Source organism: Pogoniulus pusillus, chromosome 11 (genome assembly GCF_015220805.1).
Source record: "Pogoniulus pusillus isolate bPogPus1 chromosome 11, bPogPus1.pri, whole genome shotgun sequence".
Classification (NCBI taxonomy): Eukaryota; Metazoa; Chordata; class Aves; order Piciformes; family Lybiidae; genus Pogoniulus; species Pogoniulus pusillus.
Window position 1 is genome coordinate 2616976 of NC_087274.1, and position 26108 is coordinate 2643083.

At 44.4% G+C, this 26108-nt stretch overlaps 3 protein-coding genes and 1 long non-coding RNA gene across 17 annotated transcripts in view; 1 reads left to right on the forward strand and 3 right to left on the reverse strand.

Annotated features, from left to right (window-relative positions):
• PECAM1 (platelet and endothelial cell adhesion molecule 1) overlaps positions 1 to 2425 on the reverse strand; it is a 29338-nt gene extending 26913 nt beyond the window's left edge. For all 8 annotated transcript variants that reach the window (XM_064150574.1, XM_064150573.1, XM_064150571.1 and 5 more), the window contains exons 1-2: positions 1923 to 2425; positions 1734 to 1760 (exon numbers count right to left, since the gene is read on the reverse strand). In XM_064150574.1, coding sequence (XP_064006644.1) covers positions 1734 to 1760; positions 1923 to 1956 — 61 coding nt within the window. In that variant the 5' untranslated portion in view covers positions 1957 to 2425. The remainder of the gene's footprint in view (positions 1 to 1733; positions 1761 to 1922) is intronic.
• A 6312-nt stretch (positions 2426 to 8737) lies between these two features.
• On the reverse strand, positions 8738 to 13284 carry POLG2 (DNA polymerase gamma 2, accessory subunit). 3 transcript variants are annotated; one of them, XM_064150579.1, is made up of 8 exons: positions 12769 to 13284; positions 12244 to 12370; positions 11990 to 12095; positions 11479 to 11652; positions 11264 to 11305; positions 10254 to 10334; positions 9770 to 9870; positions 8738 to 8937 (listed from the first exon to the last, which is right to left on the reverse strand). In XM_064150579.1, the coding sequence occupies exons 1-8, from the start codon at positions 13271 to 13273 to the stop codon at positions 8772 to 8774; spliced, it is 1302 nt and encodes a 433-aa protein (XP_064006649.1). In that variant the 5' UTR covers positions 13274 to 13284; the 3' UTR covers positions 8738 to 8771. The 3 variants fall into 3 exon arrangements, with proteins under 3 accessions (XP_064006649.1, XP_064006647.1, XP_064006650.1); XM_064150577.1 differs by having other exon boundaries at positions 11165 to 11305; XM_064150580.1 differs by having other exon boundaries at positions 8853 to 8937; positions 9796 to 9870; positions 11165 to 11305.
• A 1745-nt stretch (positions 13285 to 15029) lies between these two features.
• On the reverse strand, positions 15030 to 22823 carry DDX5 (DEAD-box helicase 5). 2 transcript variants are annotated; one of them, XM_064150575.1, is made up of 13 exons: positions 22689 to 22823; positions 20943 to 21108; positions 20704 to 20800; positions 20484 to 20617; positions 20296 to 20361; positions 19699 to 19840; positions 19460 to 19620; positions 19127 to 19299; positions 18821 to 18931; positions 18585 to 18646; positions 18446 to 18505; positions 16966 to 17190; positions 15030 to 16468 (listed from the first exon to the last, which is right to left on the reverse strand). In XM_064150575.1, the coding sequence occupies exons 1-13, from the start codon at positions 22718 to 22720 to the stop codon at positions 16083 to 16085; spliced, it is 1815 nt and encodes a 604-aa protein (XP_064006645.1). In that variant the 5' UTR covers positions 22721 to 22823; the 3' UTR covers positions 15030 to 16082. The 2 variants fall into 2 exon arrangements, with proteins under 2 accessions (XP_064006645.1, XP_064006646.1); XM_064150576.1 differs by having other exon boundaries at positions 22713 to 22821.
• Positions 22824 to 23047: 224 nt separating this feature from the next.
• Positions 23048 to 25810, forward strand: LOC135179157 (uncharacterized). Of its 4 annotated transcripts, none has more exons than XR_010303932.1 (3): positions 23048 to 23573; positions 23834 to 24437; positions 24743 to 25810. It is a non-coding gene; the product is annotated as an uncharacterized LOC135179157 (long non-coding RNA). The 4 variants fall into 4 exon arrangements; XR_010303933.1 differs by having other exon boundaries at positions 25197 to 25810; XR_010303931.1 differs by lacking the exon at positions 24743 to 25810 and having other exon boundaries at positions 23834 to 23889; positions 24338 to 24455.
• Positions 25811 to 26108: the final 298 nt, after the last annotated feature.

Below are 26108 nucleotides of genomic sequence, written 5' to 3' on the forward strand. Positions count from 1 at the left end.
GGGAAAATAAACCAGAAAGAGTTACATTATTTTCAGTTAGTTCAACTTAATCCTCAAGCTTCTTCTCTCAAGCTGCTATCTTTTAATCACAAATAAAATTATTCCTTGTACCCTAGCAGCAGGTGTTGGAATTTTTCTAGTCAGACCTCAGTGGTAGCAGCTTTCCCTTCCACTGCACAGATACACTAGAGGCAGATACAGACTGTCACAGCACACACCGTCCACCTGGGCCTGAGTACCACTCATCTGGCTGTGCCCATGGCCAGATCTGCCAACTTCCCTAGAAAACACAGAGGACACTGGAGCAGGTTTGCAGCTATTTCTCGGTTTTCCATACAGTTTGTTGTCTTTAACTAGCAGGAGGGGAATAAAATTTTATATTTATACTGATTATATTGATAAATGGCAGTAAAACCCTGCTTGCACTTCTATTAAACCCCAAGCCAATTCAGCCCAGATTTGCAGAAATCCCTGGAGTTCTCCTTGTTTCTTTTTATCTTAAAGTAAGATTAGGATCCTGTCATTCATCAAATCCCACTTTTAACATGTAGTTCACCATAATGTTAACTCACAGATAATGTTAAATCTCTAGTTTAAGATAACTAAAGCATACATAAGACACTTGGGTTCAAGACCTGCAAGCAAACATCTACCTGCCCAACCAGCAGTCGCACTCTCAAGGGTCCTTAGCAATCACAGCATAAATAATCCAAATACAGAACCATATGCAGAAGCAAAGCTTTCAATTAATTTATAATTTAGATATGTTAATCCCTGAAAAATTGTATATAACATTTCTACTAAAAGAAATTAAAGATTGATAAGCATTTAAGTAACAATTCTAATAGCACTCACACAAATAATGCAGAGCTTCACATTTTGCAATTATTAAGAGCCCTGGAATAATGAGCATTTTTATTCACATGGCTAGAAGAATGAGGATAGAGAAAGATTTATGAGTTCATTCATTTTCCCTTCCTTTAGGACTCACAGGTTTTGGGTATGCCCATTTTGGTTAGGATTTGTATTGGAAATTGCTGCTAGAAAATTGCTTCCCTGCAGCTGCAGAAGCGCCCTCAGCTAACAGCTATTCCTAAATAAAGTCCTTGCCGGAGAGAGTTTGGGGCACAAAACCAATGCAAAAATTGACAATGTTTTTGGTTGGGTTTTTTTGCATGTGAATACACTACCTGACAACAAGAGGCAAATATTTCTCTCTAGTGATGGGGAAAAAAAAAAGAAGTATGCAGAATGTACGTGCTGGGAGTCAGCAAGATCCTAGTGTAAAAAGTAAAGGCATTCCTTTCACAACAGCAGTTTGCTCCTCTGCTCAGAGCAGGACGAGCAAAGTGCCCTTCATTATATTCTATCATTTCATCCTGCCTCCCTTTTCGTGGCCATGAGAGGGTTTTTTAATGACCAAACCCAAACTCTGAGAATTAAATTTTCTCCCCATTTTCCTCTCTTGTATCCCTCAGTAAAGCAAATTGCTCTAGGAAAGATTTCACTGAAACACTTTGCAGGGTACAAGCAGCATATCTCTCCTTGGAACAGTATGCCAAAAAACACTACCAAGTAATAACTTCATTTTTTTACATGGACAAATTTCATACTGGGCTATAGTATGGCTAATCCCCATAAGCTCTTTTATGGATGCACACCAACCAGCAAGGAATTAGTTAAATTACTTATGTCAAATCTGTGTGTGGAAAAAAGCCTCTACCGTTACCTACCTCTCTCCTGGGCAGAAAGTTCTGAACCTGAAAAAAAACCAGAAAAAACAAAACCAATAAAGAACATAAATCTTATTTTCAAAGCTTACAGAGTGAGAGACAGTAATGGCAAACAGTAAAAAGCCCCAACGACCCCCAGACAAATCAGAGGTGCACATATCCAGCCAGGCACTTCATTATCACACTTACACTGCAAGAAAATCACCAGAAGAGCAAGATACATCTCGTTCCCAAAGAACAGACACTTAATTCCAAAAGAAAACAATATTCATCATCAAGAGGTGATGCCTCCAGGTACCAACAACAGGGTATGGCTTTTCCTGCTGTTTTATGGAAGCAGACACAATTTTGCCATTAAATTCTGTAAAGCTTTCCCAGATCTTCAACAGCAACTGGCTGGATCAAGTAATCGTTCCCATTACTGGAAACTGGAAATGGCAAACAATGAGAATCTATCTGCTGCTCGCAGGCAGATTACTGTTCAGGAAGTGACTGGACTTTTCCTGAGGGCGCCACCAAATGCATTTGCTTTGTTTAATTTCTTAAGGTGTATTAAAAAAACAAGAAGTTCCAATGACATTTATCCTGCAGTTCCTGTCAATTCGGGTATTTTTAAGTCACGATTAACCATTTGTGAACACAACTTACCTTCGTTGTTTGACCTCAGCAAATACTGCCCTTCATCCTGACATGGAAACTCTTTCCAAGCACACGTGTACATAAGTACTCATTTTTTCCCCTTTATCTACATTTCTACATCTCCCACCTTTGCTGTGGCAAAGAATAGCTTCATTGTGGGGTGCACAACATCTCCTGTTGTGTTAGACTCCAGCCTAGTTGAACCTCTCATCATATGGCAAAACCATGAAGCTGCACAAGATTTTATTTGATGTAGGCAGGATGGTGCAAAACATGCAGAGTCATAAAACTTCAACCCCACAAGGCCCAGATGGAGTTTCATTTCTCCATAAAGATCTGAAGCAGCACTGGCACAATCTAGAACAGAGAAAAGGCTGGGGACAAGAGTTAGATCTGCTGGTAGCCTGACATGGTTCAAATTCAGGCATCCCTGAGGTATCTGCTGACCTCTCCTTCACTGTTTAATTTTCTGCACTGGTATAAGTAGCCTGAGAATATGACAGCCAGCCTGAAATCTAGGATGATTAATTCTGCATCCAAAACACTGAACGGAGAAAACTGAGGAAATGTGATCACAGGAGGAAGAAAAACTGCAAAACATTCTGCTTCAGCACTTTGCCCTCAATTTCCATAGGTATAAAAGTCTGCCTGAGATACAGAAAGGAACTGATGGCAAAGTCAGAACACTTGAATTACTCAACTCCCTTTAACACAATGGAGGGGGGCTTCTGATTATGGAGAGAAGCCTAAAGAAAGTAAAAAGCCTAAAGAGAAGTAAATCCATATGCATCAGCTTTATTTAGGTGGAACTGTTCTGAAGAAGGCTAGCTAGGAAAAAAAGTCAAATGCAGTCATTATCCAAGGTCTCACTACCACTCAGTTTCTTGATATTCACAGTGGAAGAAGATGGGAGAGAACAGCAGAATGAGGAAAGCAAGAGGATTACAGAGACACTGTCCTGTCCCTCTCTCTCCTTTTTGGTGGTGAGACAGTGGCCCACATTGCCCAGAGAGATGGGAGATGCCCCGGGGAATCCCTAGAACCACTCCAATTTATGGTGCCTGGGGCTCTGAGTAATCTGATCTAGTTGCACATGTCCCGGCTCACTGCTGGGGGTTGGACCACCTGACCTTTGAAGGTCCCATTCTCCGATTCTAGGATTCTCTTTGCCTTTTCTTACTTTTTACTACCATTTTCTTTTTACATTAATAAGATTTTAATCCTAAATAATCTCCCATTATGAAAGTGGCACCAACTCAAGCACCAATTTAATTTTACCAGAAAAAAAAAATCCCTTTGGCAATGCAGTGTTAGCATCTTTCAGTCATTTAGTATATTCCTTTTCCAGCTTACCAGTCCTCTTTTAGGTCAGATTTAAGTCAATCCACTATCAGTCTATAGACTTGATAATTGAGTTGAAATAATATCCTTCAAAAAATGTGTTTCACTTGTGTGTCCCAAAACTCCCTAAGTAGTGATTCAGATACTCTTAAAAACTGACTGCCCAACTTTTAATCCCTTAGTTTCTTTCCTTTGCAGGCAGAGTCAATGCTTTCCTTTTCCCCCAGCAACATTTTCCAAGCTTGTTAAAATGCTACTTAAAACAATACTAAATACACCCAGAGAAGCCTGTAAGGCAACAAAAAGTTCTCAGAAGTTTCATTTGCTATAACAAATATTTTTTCCCTCTCCTGGGGTCAATGAAAATTGTCCTTCCCCCCCCAAATAACTTCTTAAAACTCTCAGTGTACTTTTCATGCCTGTACTACACTCATAAGAGTGGCCTTTTGCAAAAGGAAACAGGAGAGAAACACTCTTTGGTTTAACAATGTATCAGCAATAGGAACCAGCATCTATCCAGCTAAGCACAGGGAAGGAGCAGAGAGAGAATGGCACAATAGTCCTGGCAATGCATGGCTAAGGAACAAGCTGGCTAACTGGCAGTACTGTTTGTTCTGCTCAATCCATTCTGTTTGAAACACACCACCAACAAAAGGCTGATGGGCTGGCTGGTTACCAACAAAGGTCTCCAGAACCAGGTAAAGGAAAAGAGGAGGTGGCCATGTGGCAGGTGGAGAACAAAGGTAGATCAACTTGTGCTATTGATAACAAAAAGCAGGAAGGCAGGAAGGAAGGAAAGATATTTCCCTCTTTCCCCATAGAAGAATTCATTAGGACATACAAAGCTCAGCAGTCTTTCCCACGGGCAACAAAGCCTTTTCTCATAGCCACAATGAGGCAAGGAGAAAGTGAGTGTGGAGCAGTATCCTTCAGAGTGAGCCAGCACAGTTGGGTTCAGAAGCAGGCTAGTTTCAGACTGAGGAAGAAAGACCAGTTCTGGGGGTGAACTAAGTCATGAGTAAGATTTAGCAGTGCCAACACCTGAGGCTGTTGCAATATGTCACTTCCAAGTGAAGGAGGTTCCATAGGATGTCACAGGCCAATCAGCCTATCATATTCCTGACAAATCCTAAGCATGGCCCTGGAGAGGAAAACCTGGCTGATACTGACCAAAATCCAATAACTGCATTCAGCTGCAGCCATTCAAGCCAAAATACCATGAAAGTTTGGAAGAAAAGCATTTCAAAACACAAGAGAATGGCTTGAGACCACCCTCTATTGCTACACTGGGAATCAGATTGAGCTGAATTGTGAAACTCCTGTGCCAGTAATGCAACTGCCTGCTTCCCTAACAGTCTCTCACTGCTCTCTCTCAAGATATGTTTTTTCTGAAATAAGTAAGCTCAGACAAAGTTATTCTAACATACACCATCTAAAGTACCTCTTCAGTCTCTACTACATTGACCTCAAAAATGCAACACACCTTCTGAAGCAGACAGAACAGTGATGACAAGCTGACACAAGGCCTATTGAAACCTACAGGAATCAGGACATTTAATCTGCTACGCAATGAACTGGACCCTTAAACATTCAACCTGTGCTCATTCAGGAATTCACCATCTCTAGTTCAGCTGGCTGGGTCCTCTGCTCCTTGCTTCCATCTGGCACTTCCTAAAAAACATCAACTCTCATAATTTGAACAGAGCCTTGCCTAAAATCACAGGTAGAAGAAATCCTCCCAGTTAAAGGCAAAATGCTGATTAAGATTTTCAAAATTTCCCCTCTGCAAACCCAATGGTTTCAACCAGTGCCTTATGACAGGAGAGGAAGTTAGGAGTTCACACCACACTGCAGCTGTTTGTTTTCATTTGCTCTCCAGCTGGCTGGCTTGACAGCAAAGCGTATGCTGCAGCACGAGTCTTTAGGACTCATTTGACTTCCTCACAGAGCACACACTGATTCCTGCAAATCTTCTGGGGCCCCTAAACTTCATCTCAAACATCCAGTTCCTAATGGCAGTTTCACTTTCTTCAGAGAAGATTAAGCCTCTACATGTGTGGCCTTCAAGTTCTCTCTCACTGATTTACTGACAAAACATTTCTCTTAACACAACATTCTGGGGCCATTAAATCTTGTCCCTGATAGGGGAGGCTTTCCACAATATCAATGAATTCATACAAGTTAAAAGCTGTTAACTGCCACAGACATGTATCTAAATCTGTATTTTATTCTACAAGTCATAAAAATTCAGAGAACTGTGCCCATCTACACTGAAATCAACACAAGCTTTCCAGTAACTATACCACAGGTAGAAAAGCAGCTCTGATTTCTAATCCCCAAATGCCTACAATTGTTTAATTGGTTTGGTTCCTTACAACTGTGAACTGTTTTGCTTAATTATCACTCCCTGTTTCAGAACACTCACAGCACTGTAACAAACGCTGCTGTTTTCACAAGCCTGGACAAATCCCTGGGGAGCTGGGAATGAACTGAGTTTGTTTTACTAATATTTTGGAGGTATATTGTCTGCTCTTGAATGTGAGACGTTTGAATCATTTGTCTCTATTTTAGAAGTGTCTCTCTACATCTCCCTGTCAAAGAATAAAGCACTAATTCTACCCCTGGATTTGACTATTTACAAAGAACATTAGAGAAATGCAATTTACACAAACTCTGGATTGCTCAGTGTGTGCTTCTCAGAATAAATTGCATTTCACAATGGCACCATCTGCTGGGAGATGACCCTGACAGTGAAGCAGGCTGAGTTCCCTCACTTAAACCTATGATTACTGACATCCAACGCCTCCAAAAGGCAATATAAATCAAGTACCTGAGGGAAGGAGGAAGATGATAATGAGGCTTTCACACTGAAATGTTCCTTTTGACTAGAACAGAAGCTAACGATGACAATTTGGCTTTATGCCTCCTTACTGATAGGCTGCAACGCTGAGAAGCACACAGGGAATCTGAAGTTTTGGCTTCCACTTCTTGTAACATACACACCTTAGAAACCCATACCGACAAAAGGAGAGATTCTTTCAGCGGCATGAAATCTTCCTCTTGGTTTACATTATGACTGTGGTCTCTGATACCACCTCTTGAACTTTGTCTGTCCTAGCAGTCTGCAGAGGTGGTTGAATCTACACTCCGAGAGCATTTTTCACTCTTGTCTTCTACTGGGTTTAACAACATGGATGCTGTTCTCCTTGCTGAAAGACAAAATGAGACAGTAACATTTTGTCCCAGACTAATACTACCGGATTCAATGAAGCTCATTCTCTTAAATCTGGGATGCTTCCAGCACAGGTGGCAAGAATACTGCTTTAAAGCCTTTCACAAAGCAGCCATAAAGATGCTATCCACCTTCAGCTTTGTTGTATCTTCACCACAATTATATCCACATAATCCAGCAGAAATTAAAAGCATTAAACCAAGAGCAGTGCTTGAAAATAATAATAATGCATTACTGGCATGCACTACCCCTGTGAGTACACACAGTCCACTGGCTTATGTTGTTACAAAATTCTACTGCACCCAGCCTTTCCTTACCCTACAAGTAGTCAAGTAATTTTTTTCTGGAAGCTTCTTTACATCAACCTAACTTAATCATCTACATGATGAACTTCCTCTTCAGTCTCATTTCCTAACCAGTGCATGTTACTACCCCTTTACTGGTGATCTAGCAATTGCAGTCTGGCTTTTATACAAGCTTCATCAGGAAACTTCTGCTACCAAATTTTATCATAATGGTTTGAAATGAAAGTGTCTTCATCAATGCTCTGTAAAGGAATCATTACAGTTGAAAAGTGAACAGATATTTGAGCAGATAAAACAGCTAGGCCCAATTACTGGACAGCTAAATGAAACACAGCTCTTCCTCATCATCCTGCATATACAGCTGAAGTGCACAGGATGTGTCAAAGAAAACAGATTCTCTCCTATTTCAGACCCCAGACTGCAATTTCAAGGAAAACAAAACAAACCCCAAACCCACTGAAGACACAGATGCACTAACTACAGGACATCCACCCAAGGACAGAGAGAGTAGGTTGCTTGGCAGAGTCTAAACCAGACAGGAAAGGCACAAACATTTCTGGAAGTCCTCCCCACCTCTCAAACAGAAACTGGTGCTTTGAACCAGTCTTTGCTATCCCTGCAAACCCAAGCTTGTGCTATGGGAACCAAACAAGGTCTCTGCATGCAGGCCAGCGCACATGAGAGATTCCGGTGACAACAAAACTTCTCTTTTTCAAAAGGTCCATACCTTGGCAAACACAGTGCTCACAATTACTCAACATTGCTCACACACAAAATCAGCTCCTCAGAGAAACCAAAGTACTCAAGTTCAGGTAAGGTCAGCCTGGCCCTTAACAGCTTTAGAGAACTGGAGTCAGTGGGCTCTGGGTGCTCTTTGCAGCCACTTTCAGCTGTCCGTGAAGCAGCTGCTGTGCAGCCCCCTCCTGCCATCACTCACCAGCCCAGGTGGCCCCACCTAGATCAGGGGTTAGGGCCCATGTCCCTTCCAACCTCTAATACTCTGTGATAACTATGAGCACACATGGCCTTTCCCCACCATTTTCTATGTACAGACTCTTTTTCTTGTCCACAAAAAGGCTTGTCAAAAACCGTGTCCAATTTATTAATCACATTTTTCTGTGGTTTACATTTACCAGTTGCAAGATGATGAAGCTTAAATCTTGAAGAACTGAGGCCATGTGATGAAAATACATGGAAAGACACTACAAAGACACTTAGTGATGTTATTAACACACTGAAGACTTAGAAGATTTTGAACTTTTAGGTTTTTAGGTATGATAGTGAAACTGAAAACAGGAAAGACAATACAGACAGCCCTGATAAGAAGGGACAAGATTTGCCTTTTACATCTTCTCAAGGCAACCTGGAAGACCCAGACTGTTCAGATTCAACAGAACACAGATGCACTACCAAGTTTTGGCAGAACTATTTGCAGAGAAACCACTGAGATCATGACACTGTTGTGGAAGCCAGTTCAGGCACAGACATTTAAGAAACTCCTTTTATTCAGTGAATTTAAGTTCACACATTTTTGGCTGATGTTACATACTTGGTTAAAAAGTCCTTCAGCCTAGAAATGTGCATCATTTCCTTCATGGTGGTGTCTCTGCTTCTCAGCTGGACCACTCCATTCTCCAGAGTGGCATCAGTTATCAAGACCATGAAAAGAATGCTCATCTCATCATACCTGCAAAGGAAAGACAACATCTCTTGCTGCTACTGGTGTAAGAAAAGGTCAGAGAAGTTATGTCCAAATGACCACAAGCTGTAAAGATTTATTTTTGCTACACTGCACTAACTCCCATGTGAAGACAGCACTTTCCTTGTTGCCATTTCTCATTCTCCTGATTTATTTAGTTACTTTAGTACTTGAAAGTAGTATTTGGTGACCTATTAGCAGAGTATTTCTGGAGAAGCAGAATACAGTTTTATTCTATTTAATAGCCAGATCTAAAAGACTTCTGCAAATTGTCTGATTTATTTTCTCAAAACTAATATTCAGTGAGCTTGAGATCCACTGACATGAGCAACGATACACTCAAAATTCACTGACCAACAAATCATTTGAAGCCCCAAGCTGGAACAGTGGCTTTTATCTGCAAAGAGCTTCATCACATACACTACGTGATGGTTCCAGACTTGGAAGAACTTTCAAGACCAGTGTGCTAGTTGAAAGAGAATTTAAGAATGAAGAACCAGTCCAGAGGTTAAAATGGGGAGTGAGGGTGGGAAGCAGATCTGCAAGTTTATGACTCAAGAAATGTATTTTCAGTAGCAGAGTGTCTGAAAGGCATTTTGCAGTTTCACAGAAAGGTGTGAAAGGATTACAATCCACTTCATTTTACAAATTAACTGCTCTTTGTAATAAAGCCAACTGAATCCAAGCTCTTAGTTCAGGATACTTCAGTCAAGTGGTTACTGCAGCACCTGACATCACTGAAAAGAGGTCTGTCTTCACTAGTCCACAGAAAGCCATCGTTCACCTTCCCAGTTTAATTTACAAAAGACTTTCTCCTTACTTTGTGTAAAGCTGTTCCAGAGATACCTGCACAGTATCCAGATAACCTGGCCACACAGAAATTCTGTTTTCTGACAGTTCATTGAACAATCCTTGACACACCTGTGTTCATTTAAAAACAAAGGACAGACTGTGAGGGTTTGAAATCCTGTGCAAAGAAACCATTAGAATTCTAGTATGTGTGACATTAACATTTCTAGCTGTGTTATGTGCTAGCTGAAATGATCTCCAAGTAGAAAATGGTCTGACAATTACATTTCCATTTCTATTTAAAATGGTGCCAGTGCGAGTTTCCTCCCCTCTGTGGGGACTGCCTTAATGACTGACTTAAGAAGTTTTGATTTCAAAATCCTTCTGAAGATGTGACCCCCCTGTTAATTCTGAAAGATTAAGAAGCTGAGAGAGACTGTGATTTATTACACAGAACAACTATCAACCTATTAGTAGTACTAAAAGCAGTGTGTTAACACAAGGGAGGCACCTACCTGTCTCAGCTCTGTTGTTGGACCTTTTCCTACATCCAAGGCCACTTTAATAGGTGCTAAACAAGGATGAAGCTTAAGCACCTAATAATTGTACAAAAAAAGCAACAGATTACTAAATGCATTTAGTGTTAAAGTCTAAACAGAATTAGGAACTCTTAAAGATCTCTCAATGAAATTAAGATCCTAAACATGCAAGATTTGTCTTATAGCACAAATTCCTCAATTACAAGAAGGCTGTATTTCACAAAATCAGCAGAATTGACAGCTAGATTAGCCTGGCAGAAATTGTTCTGCTTTGGCAGTTTTATTAGCAGCACTCCATCATCTTTAATAGAGCCAGAGAGATCAGAGACAACCCAGCAGTTACCATTCAGTCTACTGCCTGCTCTTAAAGACCAAACAGCTGTTTAACCAGTGCTGTCTGAAAGCTGGCACTCTAAGATGCACAAATTCAGGGTCAATGTAGGAATGGTCGTAATGAACCTCGGGGAAATGCCCTACTACAACCTCTGACCCACTTTTTCTATTCTTCTCAGCAACCTTCAAAGGCTGCTGTAAGACAATCTCATCTTCCCTACCACAGCAGCTGCATTCCGATTCCTCTTGACTCCTTCACCACTTGCATGGCAAGAGCCTACTTACTCATCAGAAAGAAGGTATAACAGGAAAGGTGACATCAAAATGAGAGAAAATGCTTATGTGAGTGAAAAGGATCAAAGAGGCAGTCCAATGTGACCAGCCTACTGCTATCAGACAGAAATGTTCCACCTGCACTTGCTGAGGAAGGGAACAGAGACAGTGATATGGAAAAGGGGGGCATCCCCATGCATACATTCACGACGCTGTGGGCTTTGTACTTACACCTGTCCCTGCCTTCCATCATTCATGCTTATTACATTTTCTACAGTTACCTTTCTCTGTGAAGTTTTCTTTTTTGTTAAGGGATTCTCAGCTAGCTGTAGAGAATCAAAGAGATAGGCTAACACTCCCCGGTCCAGATTTCCACTCACAGACAGAACATGAGGAATAACATTCTTCCTTCCATCTCGGCCCTGAGGAGAAAAAACCCACAAAGGCATACCTCAAAGACTGTGCCCAAAAGCCTTTTGTTTACTTCAGATGTATAAAGACAGTCATATGCCAAGCAACTAGACCAGCAAAGAAACCATTTTTGTCACACATTATCATCTTTAGCAGAAAGTGGTTTTAATATAGTAAAGCTTACAAGTAATTTTGAACTATCCCCTGGATACATCTGTAACAGTTCAGTATCACCAAGGTTCTTCAATGTTTCTATTGTTTCTGTCCCCCAAGGAAAGGTGTAATGTAAATTAAAACCTCTTCTTCCTTCTTCATCCTGGAAGTCACTGCTGCTGAAGTTAGATGGGCCTACTGCGAACTGAAAATGAAAGAAACAGGCAATCACTGCTGTGAACGCTGCAGCAACCACAGAAAACAAATCTGCAATGCAAGCTGAAGCCTGTGTTTACAACAAAAGATTCTGATACATTACATCCCAAGTCTCTCTGCTGCCTCACAGCACTCTCATCTCAAATCACTTACAAACACAGCACACTTGACTTCCTGCAAATCGCATTACAAACTACTTATCTGCCACAACCCCTTTGGTTCCTCACTAGAAACTAGGCTTTTCTCACAAGAAAACAGGGTGTCCATTTCTAGTCTTTTGGAGATGCAAGATGCAGAGTGGGCCAAGATGGGTACGCTGCTGTTACCTTTCTCCACCACTGGAGCCTCTGCCGCAACCAGTAATCCAGCCACTGTCCTGCTGTTCTGGGAGAACTAAACCATGTAAGCAAAGACGTGGTCCTCTCTCCTATTCTTTAAACAATAGCAAGGTCAGCAAGTTAACTCCTTCAAAAGTAACAGGGAAAAAGCAAGAAACAGTATTCAAAACCAACGCAAAAGTGAAACAAGTGCAAACAGCTGGTTTAAGCATGAGAAGAGATTACTCTCTTTATTACTGTACCTTCTAAAGTTTTTGTTGTGTTGTTCACTCTCTGGAAGAGAGTGAAAGCACACTCCAATTTGAGCGAGGCCACAAGGCAGTCTTTTGTTCACCAGTTCTAAGCAGCTAGCGTACTGTGCTAATGCACCTGTCAGATATAAATCATTGTGATTAGTAGCAACAGAAAAAAAATGCCGGTTTTAATACTACTGAGAGTGAATGCAGCACATACGATACACATGCTGTTTGTCCTGCAGGGACGCTATATAGCCCAAATCCTCGGGATACTTGGACAACTGCAATTTTAAGGTGCCGCCTTTCGCCCGTTACAAGCCAGAGCATCCAATGCACACCTCGGCATTCACGCTGCTCAGGTCCTTGAAAGGGACACAAACTCGCAGCACACAGCTGAAACTTTCCCAGCGCACTGACACAACTGGAACATTTCCTTAAACACAGCTGCTTCACTCCCGGCAGGGAAAACGTCAACAGGCGCCCAGGCTGCGCCGAGCCGCCTGCCCTTGCGCCGCCAGCAGAGGGCCGTACCGGGAAGCAGGCTGTCACGGAGCATCCCCGCGCTGCCCAGCGCTTCTTCCCCAGACCGGCCGTCCCGGAGGGCTTCGCGCAGCGTCTCTGAGTGCAGCAGACGAAGACTCTGCCCGGCTGGCTGAGAGCTGGCAGCAAGCGGGCTGTGGAGCGGGGCATCTACCGCCAACACCTGCTCCCGGAAGGCCAGCGCCGAGTCCCACCACTGGGCCTGCAGATTGGCTCGCAGTCCCACTCCCAGCGGCCCGAACCCTGGGTGGGAACCGCTGAGATAGGCGCGCCAGGGCCGCGGCTCCGAGCAAGCCCTCAGAAAGTGCCGCCGCCAGCACACTTCGAGCAGCTCTTCCCCGCCCACCGCCTCAGCACCGCCAGCCACCGCGTAGGGCCGTATCGGGGGCCCGGCCTCCACTCCCGCTGCAGCGAGGGGCCTCCGCCGCCTCAGCGCAGGCCGGCCCAAAGAAGAGCGGCCACACCAGCAAGGCCCCTGGCGGCAGCCCAGCGCCATCTTCCCAGCCTGACACCGGCGGCGCGGGCCCTGCGCGTGCGCCACGACCGAGCGCGCCGGAAGCGGGGCTGGCGCGCGGCCAGAGGGGCAGGGGTGGGGCCGGCAGCGCGAGGCCGCGCACGCGCGCCAGCACTCCGCGAGCAGCCGCCCAGGGCGCGCGCCCCCCCGCTCCCCCCGGCCCGGGCTCCGCTGCTGCTGTGTGTCCTGCGGCCCGGCCGCGGCAGCCGGGACAAGACAAGAGAGGGGCTCTGCCCTTCGCCTCTCTGAGCTCCCTCGCACGGGTCGGGTGAGACTGTGCCCGTTGCTGCCACGGCAACACATTACAGCCGCACAGAAATATTTACGGGGGGGAAAATCCACGCAGAACTCCCGAGTGTGGGCTGAAGCAGCGCAAAAGCTTTGCAGGCTAACGTGTTCCTGCAGGGCGTTCTCCTCGCAGGGCGGACGGAGGCGCCGCTCCTGGCCAGCAGTGCTCGGGGCGGCAGCTGGCAGGAGCCCAGCGCAGAGCAGTGGAAATTTCCATGCGCGCTTCATCACGGCTTTGCACCCCTGCCAGGAGGAACTTGAGAGGAACCATTCTGTAAGGTCAGGCACGGCATGCAAAGTCCCCACGAGTTGCCGTAAGCTCCGTGGTTATTTACTACACAACCCCCTTCCAGAGATAACTGAAAACATGGCTTTAGTAGGCCACTGGGGCAGCTGGAGTAAGTGCTGAAGTACTGCTACTAACCTAAGGCTACCACTCAGTATTGGCGAAGCTACTTCCCAGAGGTTTTTTTCAGCTTTTTTTTTTGTAAAACCCCTCCCTCCCCCCTTCAGGGAGCACTCTGAAACCACCACAAAGAAGGCAAGCCACATGCCTGTTACTGAGCGTTGTGCCTTGCTGGTTAAATAATGAAGCTCTCAGAAATAGCACTCCAGGAACCCACCTCACATGACCAGAAACAGAACCTTTCACACACTTCAAAATTATTTCGGCTTCCAGAGGGAGGCAATTTGGCCACAACTACACTGAAGTCCAACAAAAGAATCTATAACCTTGAAAAACCTTCAGTCTCGAGATGCAGCTCTGCCCACGATTTCCTGTTTCCAAAGCGTTTTCAACCACTGACTTGCAAACAAGCCATCTGGGTTTCACTTCAACACAGCTGGGCGCTGTTACCTCACAGTTAAAGGGAGCGAGGCTGCTGCATCCCTGTTCCAAGACCCCAGACTCAATTCACAAGATGTGGTTGTATAGGGTTTTCTTAGGTTTTGAAACCATTTTCCATGCTCTCTTTTAGCCAACTGACCTAAAAAACTTTGCAATCAACATATCGTATTTCAAGTATGAGTAATTATATGCTTCCTTGTTTACAACACTGGTGACACACAGGACAATGCAAATGTCGCACAACAAAGACTTTCCACACTGCCAGATGCAGTTTTTGACAAGTGGGGTAGTATTTCAGGACTCCAGATCAAATTCTCATAGCAACAGCGAACGATCACAGAAAACAGTCAACTGACAGAACACCAGAAAAAAAAGCAGAAATACTTGACTAAGAGGCAGATTAGGCTGTGGTTAAGAGGACCACAAGCTGAGCCCAAGAAGAAAACAACCACTAAGACCTAAAAACAGCCAAAGAAATGTGACACATAGAAGAATCTTGCCCCAATTCTTCCCGATTCAGCCTCACATATTCAGCTCTAGTTAAACGTTGTTGGAACTTCAAACTGGTAGTTACTGATAAATGAGTGAGAGGAAGAAACTGAGTCAGTGTCACTGGAATTTTAATAGACAGTACTTGAAAGCATGAAGTTCTTTAACCCTAGAAATCAAGTATCCCAGCTATGCTCCTCAAGGAAATACTGTTGCTTCACTCAGCATAGGCAGTGCTTCAAGGTAAGTGCTTCTCACATACAGGTCTTGAAGGAAATCGATGGAGTACATTCATGGGTCAACAGCCCACTTCCCTCCCCCACTTCCATAAAGAAATCACCGCTCAATACCAGTTTAAGTGTAATTTGAAGTTTTAATACTAAGATCTTCCCATTTCTCTGAAGCTCATAGTAAGCCTGCATGCTAACTCATCACAAGGTCTGACAGCTGCAGATACATTACACTCAAGCCTAGTCTGCACATATGCTCATGTGAAGGCGATAGTTACAGTGCTGCAAACGCTTCCTACGCTTGTAGCAGCTCATAAGCAACACCACTGCAGTTTTGGTCAAGACTTTAAGCTACACCATTACTCCAGTGGATCTTTTTCCAAACACTGGCTCTACACTAGTGAGACAGGGAAGAGTACTGTTTCCAAGTTACTCAGAAACCAGCTTAAATTTTCTTCCCCATCAAAGCAGAGCCTGCCATGCTAAGCAATCTAGCCCAATCAAGGCAAGGCTGGGTTTCTGTATAAGCTTAAATGTTTAATCAGACACAGTTGAAAAACCTTTCTAGAATTTAATATAAAAACATTTGACATTCCATTAATGTAAAGTTGTGCACATGTTGAGAAAATTGCCATCTGAAAGAAAATTCGGTCTTCAAATATCTTTATTGGAAGGCCATGCACTGCCTTCTGTTACTGTATTTCAAATCACTGTACATTTACTTGGAAAACACTGTCTGCATTTTCTAGTACAAAAAACTAAAAATTGTTTCAGGAATGTAGAGAAATAGTCAACTTAAATAGCGAAAAAGTGCACCATAATTACTGCTGCACTGCAGTCATTTCTGCATTTCCCATTTCTTAAATAACTATCCTGTTTTGATAACACACAATATAAAGAGCAGTTATGAAAAACTGAGACACTTAAATACACCAAGTTATTGAGAATAACTTGTGGGCATTGGGTAACCTATCATGGGAGCAGCACCAGTGGCAGGGTATGCATACTGCTGCTGGTTCATGCCATTGTGCATGTTTGCAATGTTACTGCCGTACTGCTGTTCATAGCCATTCTGGTAAGCTCCTGCGGGGTTACCAGCCCTGAAGCCAGCCTGCATGCCTGCAGCTGCTGCAAAGCCATTGCCAAAAGGTGTTCCATTACTGAAACTCTGGGCAGTGTATGCCCCATTCTGAGTCTTTGCTCCAAAGTCTCTCTTTCCTATTGGACCATAGTTTCTCTCAAAGTTCTCCCTCTCTCTAAAACTACTAAATCCACCCCTTTTGCCCGCAGAATATCTGTCACGTCGATCACCTCTGGAACGACCTATTAAGAGAGACAAGACACAGTTATCATAAAGGCTGTGTTTTACATGCCACCAAATGAGAAAACTTTCCCACTGGTCCCAGTTAGCCAAAACTATAAAGCTTTGCAGTTGCTAACTAGACTATTTAGATGAAGACTAGACAGAAAAAAACTGTCTAACCTATGAGAGCCACATGCTCTTCCCCCTTTAACACCAAAAATAGTGTCAGGCAAAAAGTAGCTTTCAACTTGCCAACAGGACAATTATAGTCCACCTTTCCTAGCCATACGACAGCTTAAACTTAACCCTGAAGGGGTTTATTTCAGGGCAAAGAGACATTCGCCCTTAGCCAAAACATGAGCAAAGAGCGTTTGTGCAGGAGGTTGCTGTTCAAGTCACTGTAACTGGTAACTAAACTGCCTTCCACTGCCATTTTCTAGAGGCTGGAATAAGGAACTGGAGTTTCCATTTTGTCCCAAGAGGAAAGCTATGCACTGTCGTCAAAACCAGTACTTACCTGAACCTCTGTCTTCAATCAACTGAAGCAATTTGGGGTTGATGGCTTGATTAGCCTCCCGAAGCACAGAGATGAGGTCATTTACTTGCTTAATATTGTTAGGAGTAAAGAATGTGTATGCTGTGCCTGTTTTGGTACTGCGGGCAGTTCGTCCAATTCGGTGGATATAGTCCTCTGAGGAGTTAGGGTAGTCATAATTGATGACAAATTTCACATCTTCCACATCTGTAAAGTGTTGCAGTGTGGCAAAAAGCAAGGTACAAAGTTTTGCACACCACAACAGCCAAATCGAAGATAAACATTAGACAAGAGCACTTTAAAAGAAATAATGGCTGCAAAGAACAGGTGTTAGAATCATCCATTTCTGCATGAGTATTGTGGAAGAGAAAGTTATGCACACTCCGTCTGTTCCCGTCTCATCACCCACCCTGTGATCCAAAACCTTACCATAAAGGAGTATGCATTTGCTTGTCATTCCCAACTCAAGAGTCCCCTTTACAAATCATCAAGTGACATCTGAATGCTTCTTGCAGTAGGGCCACTAAAGCTCACAGCAGCCTCTTCATGTGCTCATTTGAGGACCTTAGAGTAAAAACATACAAGGTCCTTCACATACACACTCATTAGAAGCTCAAAAAAAAGGGGCCACACTGCTTGTCTTGCCAAGACCTTTGAACCGCAGCTGCAAGAAAAACATACCTGTCCCCCCAAAGTCACCAAGTTGTTTTTATGCACTGTGTCTTGTCTAGGCAAGAACTTCCAAGAAGCCAGGGTTCACTTGAGAATGTGTCTCCCCCTCTGGCAGGTCTCGACATGACGACTACGTATAGGTGGAGGAACTTCGACTTTCAAAGGCATTTGAAAAGCCATTGCTTTTCTGCCCCGCTGGCTCTTTAAAGTGAGAGGTGGGCTTTTTCTCAGATTTCATGTGCCAGTACTCACCAATTTGTACAAGGCTTAGTACATTTTAAAGCTGCTCTCTCCATTTCATAAGTTGAAAAAAATTTCATTGAACAGTGAAGTTTGTAATTATTTTCTTCAACATTTCAGCAAACTCACTGAAATTCAAAGACCCACAGATCACAGCAGACAGTATGCACAAAACTAACAGTACTGCACCATGGCAAATCATGCAAAGCATGGAGAGAAGAGAAATACCAGGGCAAAGTGAACTGTGAATGAAACTGCTTATTTCATGAGAGAACAGTTTATGGGGGTAGTAGTTTAAAAGGATGATCTTTGCCTTTTGAAGATTACTGGCACACAATGCTCTTTCACCTCTCTATTTGACTGGAAGCAGCCAGCCGATCACTTCCACTAGTCCTCCATCCCCCTCGAGTCCTCCGATTGTCATGCCTAGGCCTTGCCACAAAGACTGCACCTTTATGTGAAGAAAACTTAGAAAAATGCAGAGGTTAAAGAAAGCAATAGACTTTCTTTAAAAAGCTTTGGGCAACTGGCATTACAGAGTTGTACTAACCTAGACCTCTGGATGCAACATCTGTAGCAATCAGGATTGGTGCTTTTCCATGTTTGAATTCTGCAACACAAGCAGCTTGTCAGTTTCTTCATTAATTACCACCAGCTCACAGGTCTGCAGCAACCGTAGGAATACTCACCATTTAGAACCCAGTCCCTCTCCTGTTGACTCTTATCACCATGAATACCCATTGCTGGCCACCTGGAAATACAGAATTTTGACCTCAGACCACTCCTCAGGCAGTTTCACTACTCGAAGACAAGGCTACTATCAAATTCCAAATAGCTGATAGTTTCAGCTTCTGGCATCAGTCGTTTGACAGTTTTCATACCATGGTTAAGCAGTCAGTTATGAAGTTGCAGCTATGAGACTCACCCATCTCTTCTCATTTTCCTGGTCAGATCATCACACCGTCTTTTGGTTTCCACAAAGACAATTGTTTTGTTTTCCTTCTCACTCATTATTTCTTCCATCAAACGAATAAGCCTATAATCAAGAGATGATGGTTAAAGCTAGGAACATTTTCTACCGCACCCATTTTAATGGCCTCGATTTATTTTTAGTGGTTTGAAAACTGATGTCAAATAAGAATTTATCAAGATACATTTGTTACACAGTTGAATCATAACTAAAACGTTAACACCTCACGGTAAATGCTTTGTCTCCACATCAACTACTTACTTGTCATCTTTCTCTACATCATGACACACATCCACGATCTGCAGAATGTTGTGGTTTGCACTGAGTTCTAGCGCACCGATGTTGATGTGCACATACTCTTTTAGGAAGTCTTCAGCCAACTGCCTTACTTCCTTTGGCCATGTGGCACTCCACATCAGAGTCTGCCTGTCAGGCTGAAGAAGTAAGCTATGTCAGTACAAAATCTGTATATAGTTAAGTCAAATATCACTAAAAAGAAAAAAAAAGATCTACCCAGGCAAGTCTGAAGATGTTCCTTGCTCTAATGAACATGTTTTGGCAGTAGAGATAAATGCATGAACCAGTCATACTCACTCTGATCTGATCCACAATTTTTCTGATCTGAGGTTCAAATCCCATGTCAAGCATCCTGTCAGCCTCATCAAGGACAAGGTAAGTACATCTCCTGAGATTGGTCTTTCCAGCTTCTAAGAAGTCTATAAGCCTTCCAGGTGTTGCAATGCAGATTTCCACACCTGAAAGTCAATCACTGAATTCAGATGAAGCAATTTTCACATTGCTTCATAGAGAGATGCATCAAGGCTTATCCATACCTCTTTCCAAGTCACGAATTTGTGGTCCCTTTGGAGCACCTCCATAAATACATGTAGACTTCAAACGGCAAGCTCTGCTATATTCAGCAGCTACCTGCTGCACTTGTTGAGCCAGTTCACGAGTTGGTGCCAACACAAGACACTACAAGTAAGATGCATACATTTTAGTTCAGTATCTATTTGAAGCTTCTAATCTTGATACTTGTTTTACATTGAAAGTGTGGCATATGCCCGCCTGCCCCCCCCCCCAATACCAGAATGACCAATGTGAATATAAAGTAGTCCAGTTCAGCAAGTTCTATCTTCATTATCACCAAACACTGACCTATGCTGTGTGGTAATGCACCTGAAAGCCACTGGCTTCCAGAGGAGAGCAATTTTTCTAAGGGGGCATATCTAGCTGCATTCATTCCATGCAATTTTAAGGACAATTGAATCTTACAGCATGTGTTCAGGAGACTACCAAACTACAGAACAACTTTAAGTCAGAGAAACACAATACAGCTCTGCATTCTTACAAGCATGGACAAATACCCACAAAAAAAAAAAATCACGTTCTTTAGAAATAAAGAACCTCTTTCACTTAAGAGTACTTACAATAGGTCCATCTCCTCGCTCCAGGAATGGCTGATGATTTATATGCACAATAGCAGGCAACAAGTACTGTTTGAAAGAAAGAGAAGTCTCATTACAGTCTCTTCCCAAAAGTGTCCAGCACACATTGAGACAGGCCATAATTCGACTGCCAAAATTCAGCAATATTTCAGGTAACAACCAAAACTTACAGACAGTGTTTTCCCTGATCCAGTCTGTGCCACTCCAACCATATCCAATCCGCTCAATGCAACAGGCCAACCCTGTGCCTGAATAGCAGTTGGCTCAGTGAAGTTCTGCCTCTGAATTACTTCCATAACGTTTGCTTGAAGAGAAATTTGACATTTATTAGCTTCTGACATCATCTTAATTGAGCCTGGAAGAACACCCAGTATATTAATCTTCACTTACCAGGAAAGTTAGCTTCATAGAAGTTCATAATTGGTTTTGGACAGTTATGGCCCCTAACTGTAACTTCTTTGCTTGCTCTATATTGTTCAACTTCTTGCTGCAGAACAGAAGAAAATCTTATTAGAAATAAGCTTTGATACCAAAGCTACATTTAAGTTGCCACATGCCTGTTGGGCCACATGACCCCTACATGTTTGCACTCGTGTTTACCATTGCATAAGGTTAGATAGGATACGTACCACAGTACGTCTGGCCACATCAGGATGTTCTTGATAAAAGTTCTTCTCAAACTTGGGCAGCTCATCTAAATTCCATTTTTTTTTGGTAAGCTTTTCCCCAGGGTTTCCAAATTTCTTCCCAGACAGAGGTCCACCTCTACTTCCTCCAAAACGGGGGGCTCCAAACCTAAAGAAGAACATAATATTGACTCCAAGAGAAACATTTTGGACCTTCTACTATACAATTTAACTATTACCTTCACACTCCATCCTGAAACTTTGTATTTTAGATTTATAAATCTATACTGAAACTTCAAAAAACGTAGTGAAATTGTAGATACCACAATCTACCTGGCTACAATTTGTATTCAGAAGCTAAGGAAACGTTATTTCTGCGGTTTCTTTAAGATGAAGCTGAAAGGGCCCGTTTCCCCTTAACAACATCGGTGAAGGCATGACAACCTTTGTACCACCCCGTGATCAAAATGGTTTCCCATCCAAGCGGCACTGCCACACTGTGTATCAGCCTGCAGAAAGCGGGATGGAGCCGTTACAAAATGTTGCGATAATTTTCACATAAACCGTTTCTTGTATGCCAAGAGGTAGGCTTCTCTCAACAACGATACTTTATGGGACCGTGAATCCTAAGCTCACATTTTAATCTCCGTCTCCCCGTTCAGAAAAAGCTCGCTTGGAAAGCCTGCCCTGGGAGCCCCGAGGCGCAGCCCGAAGCAACGTTAAGCCCTGCACTGAGCGCGGCTAAAATGGAGTCGAGCATAGGGCTGCCTCCCCCGCCCCGATTGCTCCCCAATTCGGCGGGGCAAGGCGCTGGGAACGATCCTTCCCAGAACAACACAGCGCTCCCAGAGGGGACCTGGCTGAGTGGCCGCTGCTTCCTGCCAGCGCTGTTTCCTTTGTCTCTCATTTCTGTCTACGCCACATTTTCCAGCCGCTGCCATTTTAGAGTCTGAGCTGGGCGGGGGGAGGAGGAGGAGGAGGAACAAAGGCGGCAGCAGCAGCAGCCGGCATTTTGATTTCCCCTCAGTCACCGCATGGCGGGGCCGGCCATTAACATCCGCTTACACAACACAAAGCAGGAGCCAGCCGGCTCCTGCCAGCAGCAGCTAGAGCCGTCCCTTGTGAGGGGGAAGGGAAGCAGCAAAAGGGAACCGCCCTACCGAGAGCTCCCCAAGCCTTCGGCACCGACGAAGCGCTCGGCCAACCCACTGACCCACAAACCTCCAGCCAGCCCGCCGTTCCCCAGCCCACCCCCCTGACGGAGGCGGGGGCAGGTGAGACAGAGAAGAGGGGAAAAGAGTCGGTCTCAGCGCGGACCGTCCATCTCAGGGGTACGTACCCAAAAAGGCGAAAATAGTTACTGTTCCCCATGAAAAAAAAAAAAAAAATCTGGGGGAAAAAATCGAGACAACCACCCGCGTCCCTCCTATGCGGTCACACACAAGCGGGAGGCTTCGCCGAGGCGGATGGGTCGACCTAGTCCCGATACGGATTGTACAGCCGCCCACACAGAGTGGCCGCCTTTGCCAGCTTTAAGCGGTTCTAAAACCGAGATCCCCTCCCCCCGCCTCCCCTCGCGAAGCTACGGAGAGTTCCAGGCAACAAATGCTGAGGAGAAGGGCTCCAGGGCCCATCCCCCACCACTCGCCGCCATTTTAAGCGCCTCAAAAACAACCAACAGAACCCCAGTCGCTCTATCAGAGTCCGGATGCTGGCGGCGGCTAGCGCCGGCCGGGCCCCCGGACTCACCCTCTATCCCTTTCGCTGGAATACCCGGGCATGGTGATGGTGGCGGTGGGCGAGACGATCCCGGTCACTTAAAGAGGGTGGCGAACTGTAGCACAGGATCCGGCGCCGTTGGTGGGGGCACTGAATGTAGAGCGCCTCGCCGACCGGATGCCGGTTATATAAGGGGCCGCGGGGGCTGCTGGGAACGGGCTGCTGACGCAGGCGCAGAACCCAACCCCCATTATGCAAGCGGCCCGAGCTGGCCGCAGGCCCCGCCCCGCCCCGTGTGGGCGGTGCCAGGCCCGGCCGACTGACCGGCTTCTGCGCTCGCGGCCGGAAGCGCCCCTCCCCCTCCCTCTCCCCCTCGGGCGCGGCCCCGCTGCCGCCACTGCCCGCAGCCCCCGGGGCCGCGCCGGCACGGAGCCTGTGGCAGGCTGCGGCCTAGTGGCGCTGCAGAGTCCCTGAGCCGAGGCCTCTTCCTCTACCCGAGAGACCTTGGCCTGAGCGGAGCGCGTATTTCATCCCCCATCCCGGCCTTCGATAAGCGCAGCTCAATGCCTTTCGGCCTCCCGATTTCCCCGAAAGGCCACTCGGCTCCTGCTGGCACACAGGAGCAGCGGCGAGGCGTTGCGCTTCGGTGTGGGCCGTACTGGTGGAGCAAGAAGGGAGCCCATCTTCTCAGTGAAGTTCACAAAGCTCAAAGCCTCGCAGACACCTAAAGCACGTGAAATGTTGGTGGAAAACCTCCTGCAAATGCTGCAACATATGAATTCCAGGCTTAAGTGGAGATAGCACTTTATAACTAATAACCGATACCTGAAGAAATGGTAGCTGCAGCCACGCACCCACCTGGGATTTCCAAGAGACTGAAGAGGTTAGATGTACAGATCCTCCTGATGACAACAGGTTGGACATAATCACACTAGCAGAATGATTATTAAATGCTACTTTGATCGGTGCTTTTAGGCTCTTACCCGTTGCCTTTTCTAAGTACATGTGAATGAAAACAGTAACTGTTTTTACCCTTTGAAATTCCACAATGTGACTAGTAGAGTAATTGAAAGGTCACAAAAAGTGCACCAGTGCACTGGAGGACAGGGCACAGGTATAATAAACATGAAATAGCTCAAGTGGTTACTGTGTTGCTTATCTGCTTGCTTTCCCAGCTCGAGGAGTAACTGGAATCCTTGCTGCCTGAGGTTTTAAGCACACAAAAGAAAAGGTAAAGCTCGAAGTATAAACACATGCAGCCATATTGCCAGACCACCTGCTTCAAGTAGTGATGAATGCAAATGAAAACAACATAAGGAGGGAGAAGTGCCGTAACAACACTCCATTTATATCCTCCCACCTTCTAGCAATCTTTGCTAGGCTTTCTGAGACAAAAATAACTGTGTTTGATGACCATTTCTTCCCTATTTATTCTATTTACGGTCTTAGCTTTTAAGATAACCATGACAATGTGATTCATGATTTAATTGTGTGCAACCAGAAAAACATTTCCTTTAATTTTCAATGGTAAAGAGGCATAAAGCAAAATAAGTAATAGAAATTATGGGTAATAATTTTCTGATTATTTATTTATACCCTTTATGCACCATAATATCTTCTGAGTCCCTTTTTTTTGCGAACCAAATCTGACATCTGTCCAATTCTTTCTCCTTTTAAAGTAATTCCACGCTTCTGATTATCCTTGCCATTTTCTCTTTATTGACAAGAAATGTACATGATGTTCAGGATGTGGGCTTCATGCAGATTTACGTAATGAAGGTATAAACATGTTTTTGATCCGTTGTGTACTGTTTCCTAATGATTCCCCTCCCTCCTTTTTTTTTGTTTCATTTTTATTAAGAGTGGAGCAAGGTTTTAAAATAATAAGTGTTACATCTTTCCATGTTATTCCCTCAAAAGTAACAGCTAAAAAAGGCTTATTTTTTGCTTATGAATGGCCACAGCTATCATCCCCCCCCAATCTCGAATATTACCCTGATGAATCACTTTCTTCTTATTAGTTCTTTTAGTAGCACTTCAATTTGACTAGGTTCGTTAACACTGTCCCTACAAATTTCCAACAGAGAGGATCCTCCCCGGTTCTTTTCAGGATGGGACTACTGATTTAATATAGCCTGTTTAAAGACTTTTCTCCCAAAATACTCCTTTTAACACTCAATGCCTACTGACCCCGTAGCCTTCCTGCTTCTGATGAATCTGGAAAAGGTCTTTGCAAGGGCTGTGAACAAAGCAAATTGTTTGTCTGATCTTTTCTTCCCTATTACATTTAGCTTAAAACAATTTTTGATTTTGCTTGTTTGTTTGTATATAACCCTGTGGTTCCTGTTATGGTGCTATTTAACCTTGTTAAAAGAACTGAAAGGACCAAACAAAAACCTTGTTTGTCTCTCATCTGCTCGCATTTAGTCTGTGAGGTTTTGATGTCTTTAGAAAAAAAAAACAAAAAACTTGCTCATTTTTGTGTTCCACCCTTTTAGACATCATTCATTTTCTTAATGTTGTTTTTCTCTGTGCCAGCATAGGCAAAGTGAATCAACACAGCAAAGCTGTGAATCTAGCAAACTGGAGTCTGCCTTCTGGTATTCACTTCAGTAGTACTGAGATGTTTTTGCTTATATGCACGATTTATTTTTTTTTTTCACATTCTATGGATCTCGAAATTATATAAATCTCGAAATAGGACTAACAGCGTCACTGTTCACTTGCTGACATGGTTTTTGCAGTCATAACTGGGATCTCAGGTTTTCCTGTCATGCTCCAGAGTTTAAGGACAAAGGACCACCATTATTTCTAGTTCTGTGTGACTTGATGCAGCATGGAAATTCCTTCATTCCGAAGCATGAACTATCACTGCCCCCTAAAGAATACAGTTTCGTCACCCTGTATCTCCAAACACCTACAAGCTAGCCGCTTAGAGGACGCTTCACTAGACAAAAACTTCTAAATAGTAACATCTCTTCCGCGCATAAAAGCCATCAGGCCACGCCGTACTTCCCCACGCAACCCCCCACTAGCTGGAGATTGAGCGCTACCTCCGCAGCTGCTCAACACGGCCGCTAATGTAAACAAGCCTCCGCCCAGCAGCAAACAGCCCAGGCCCGGCCGGCAAGGTCAAGTGCTAGAACTTTCCCCCGCTCCACCCCCCGCCAGAGCCCAGCCCTCTCCCTATCCTGTTTCGCTTGTGCAAACGCAAACAACCATCTCCCTTGCCGGGGAAAGAAGGCGGCACCACTGCGAGCGAACCACTGCGAGCGAACCACCGCCTTACAGCCCGGCGCGGATCGCGGCGCCATTTTGTGCCACCAGCAGCCGCCGCGCTGCTTGGCCAGACCCGGGCCCTTCGCGGCACAGCTCAGCCCACAGGGCTTGGGCTGCGGGCAAGCGGGGGTCGCAGAAACCAGGGAGGCGGTGTCGGGCGGAAGGCAGCGA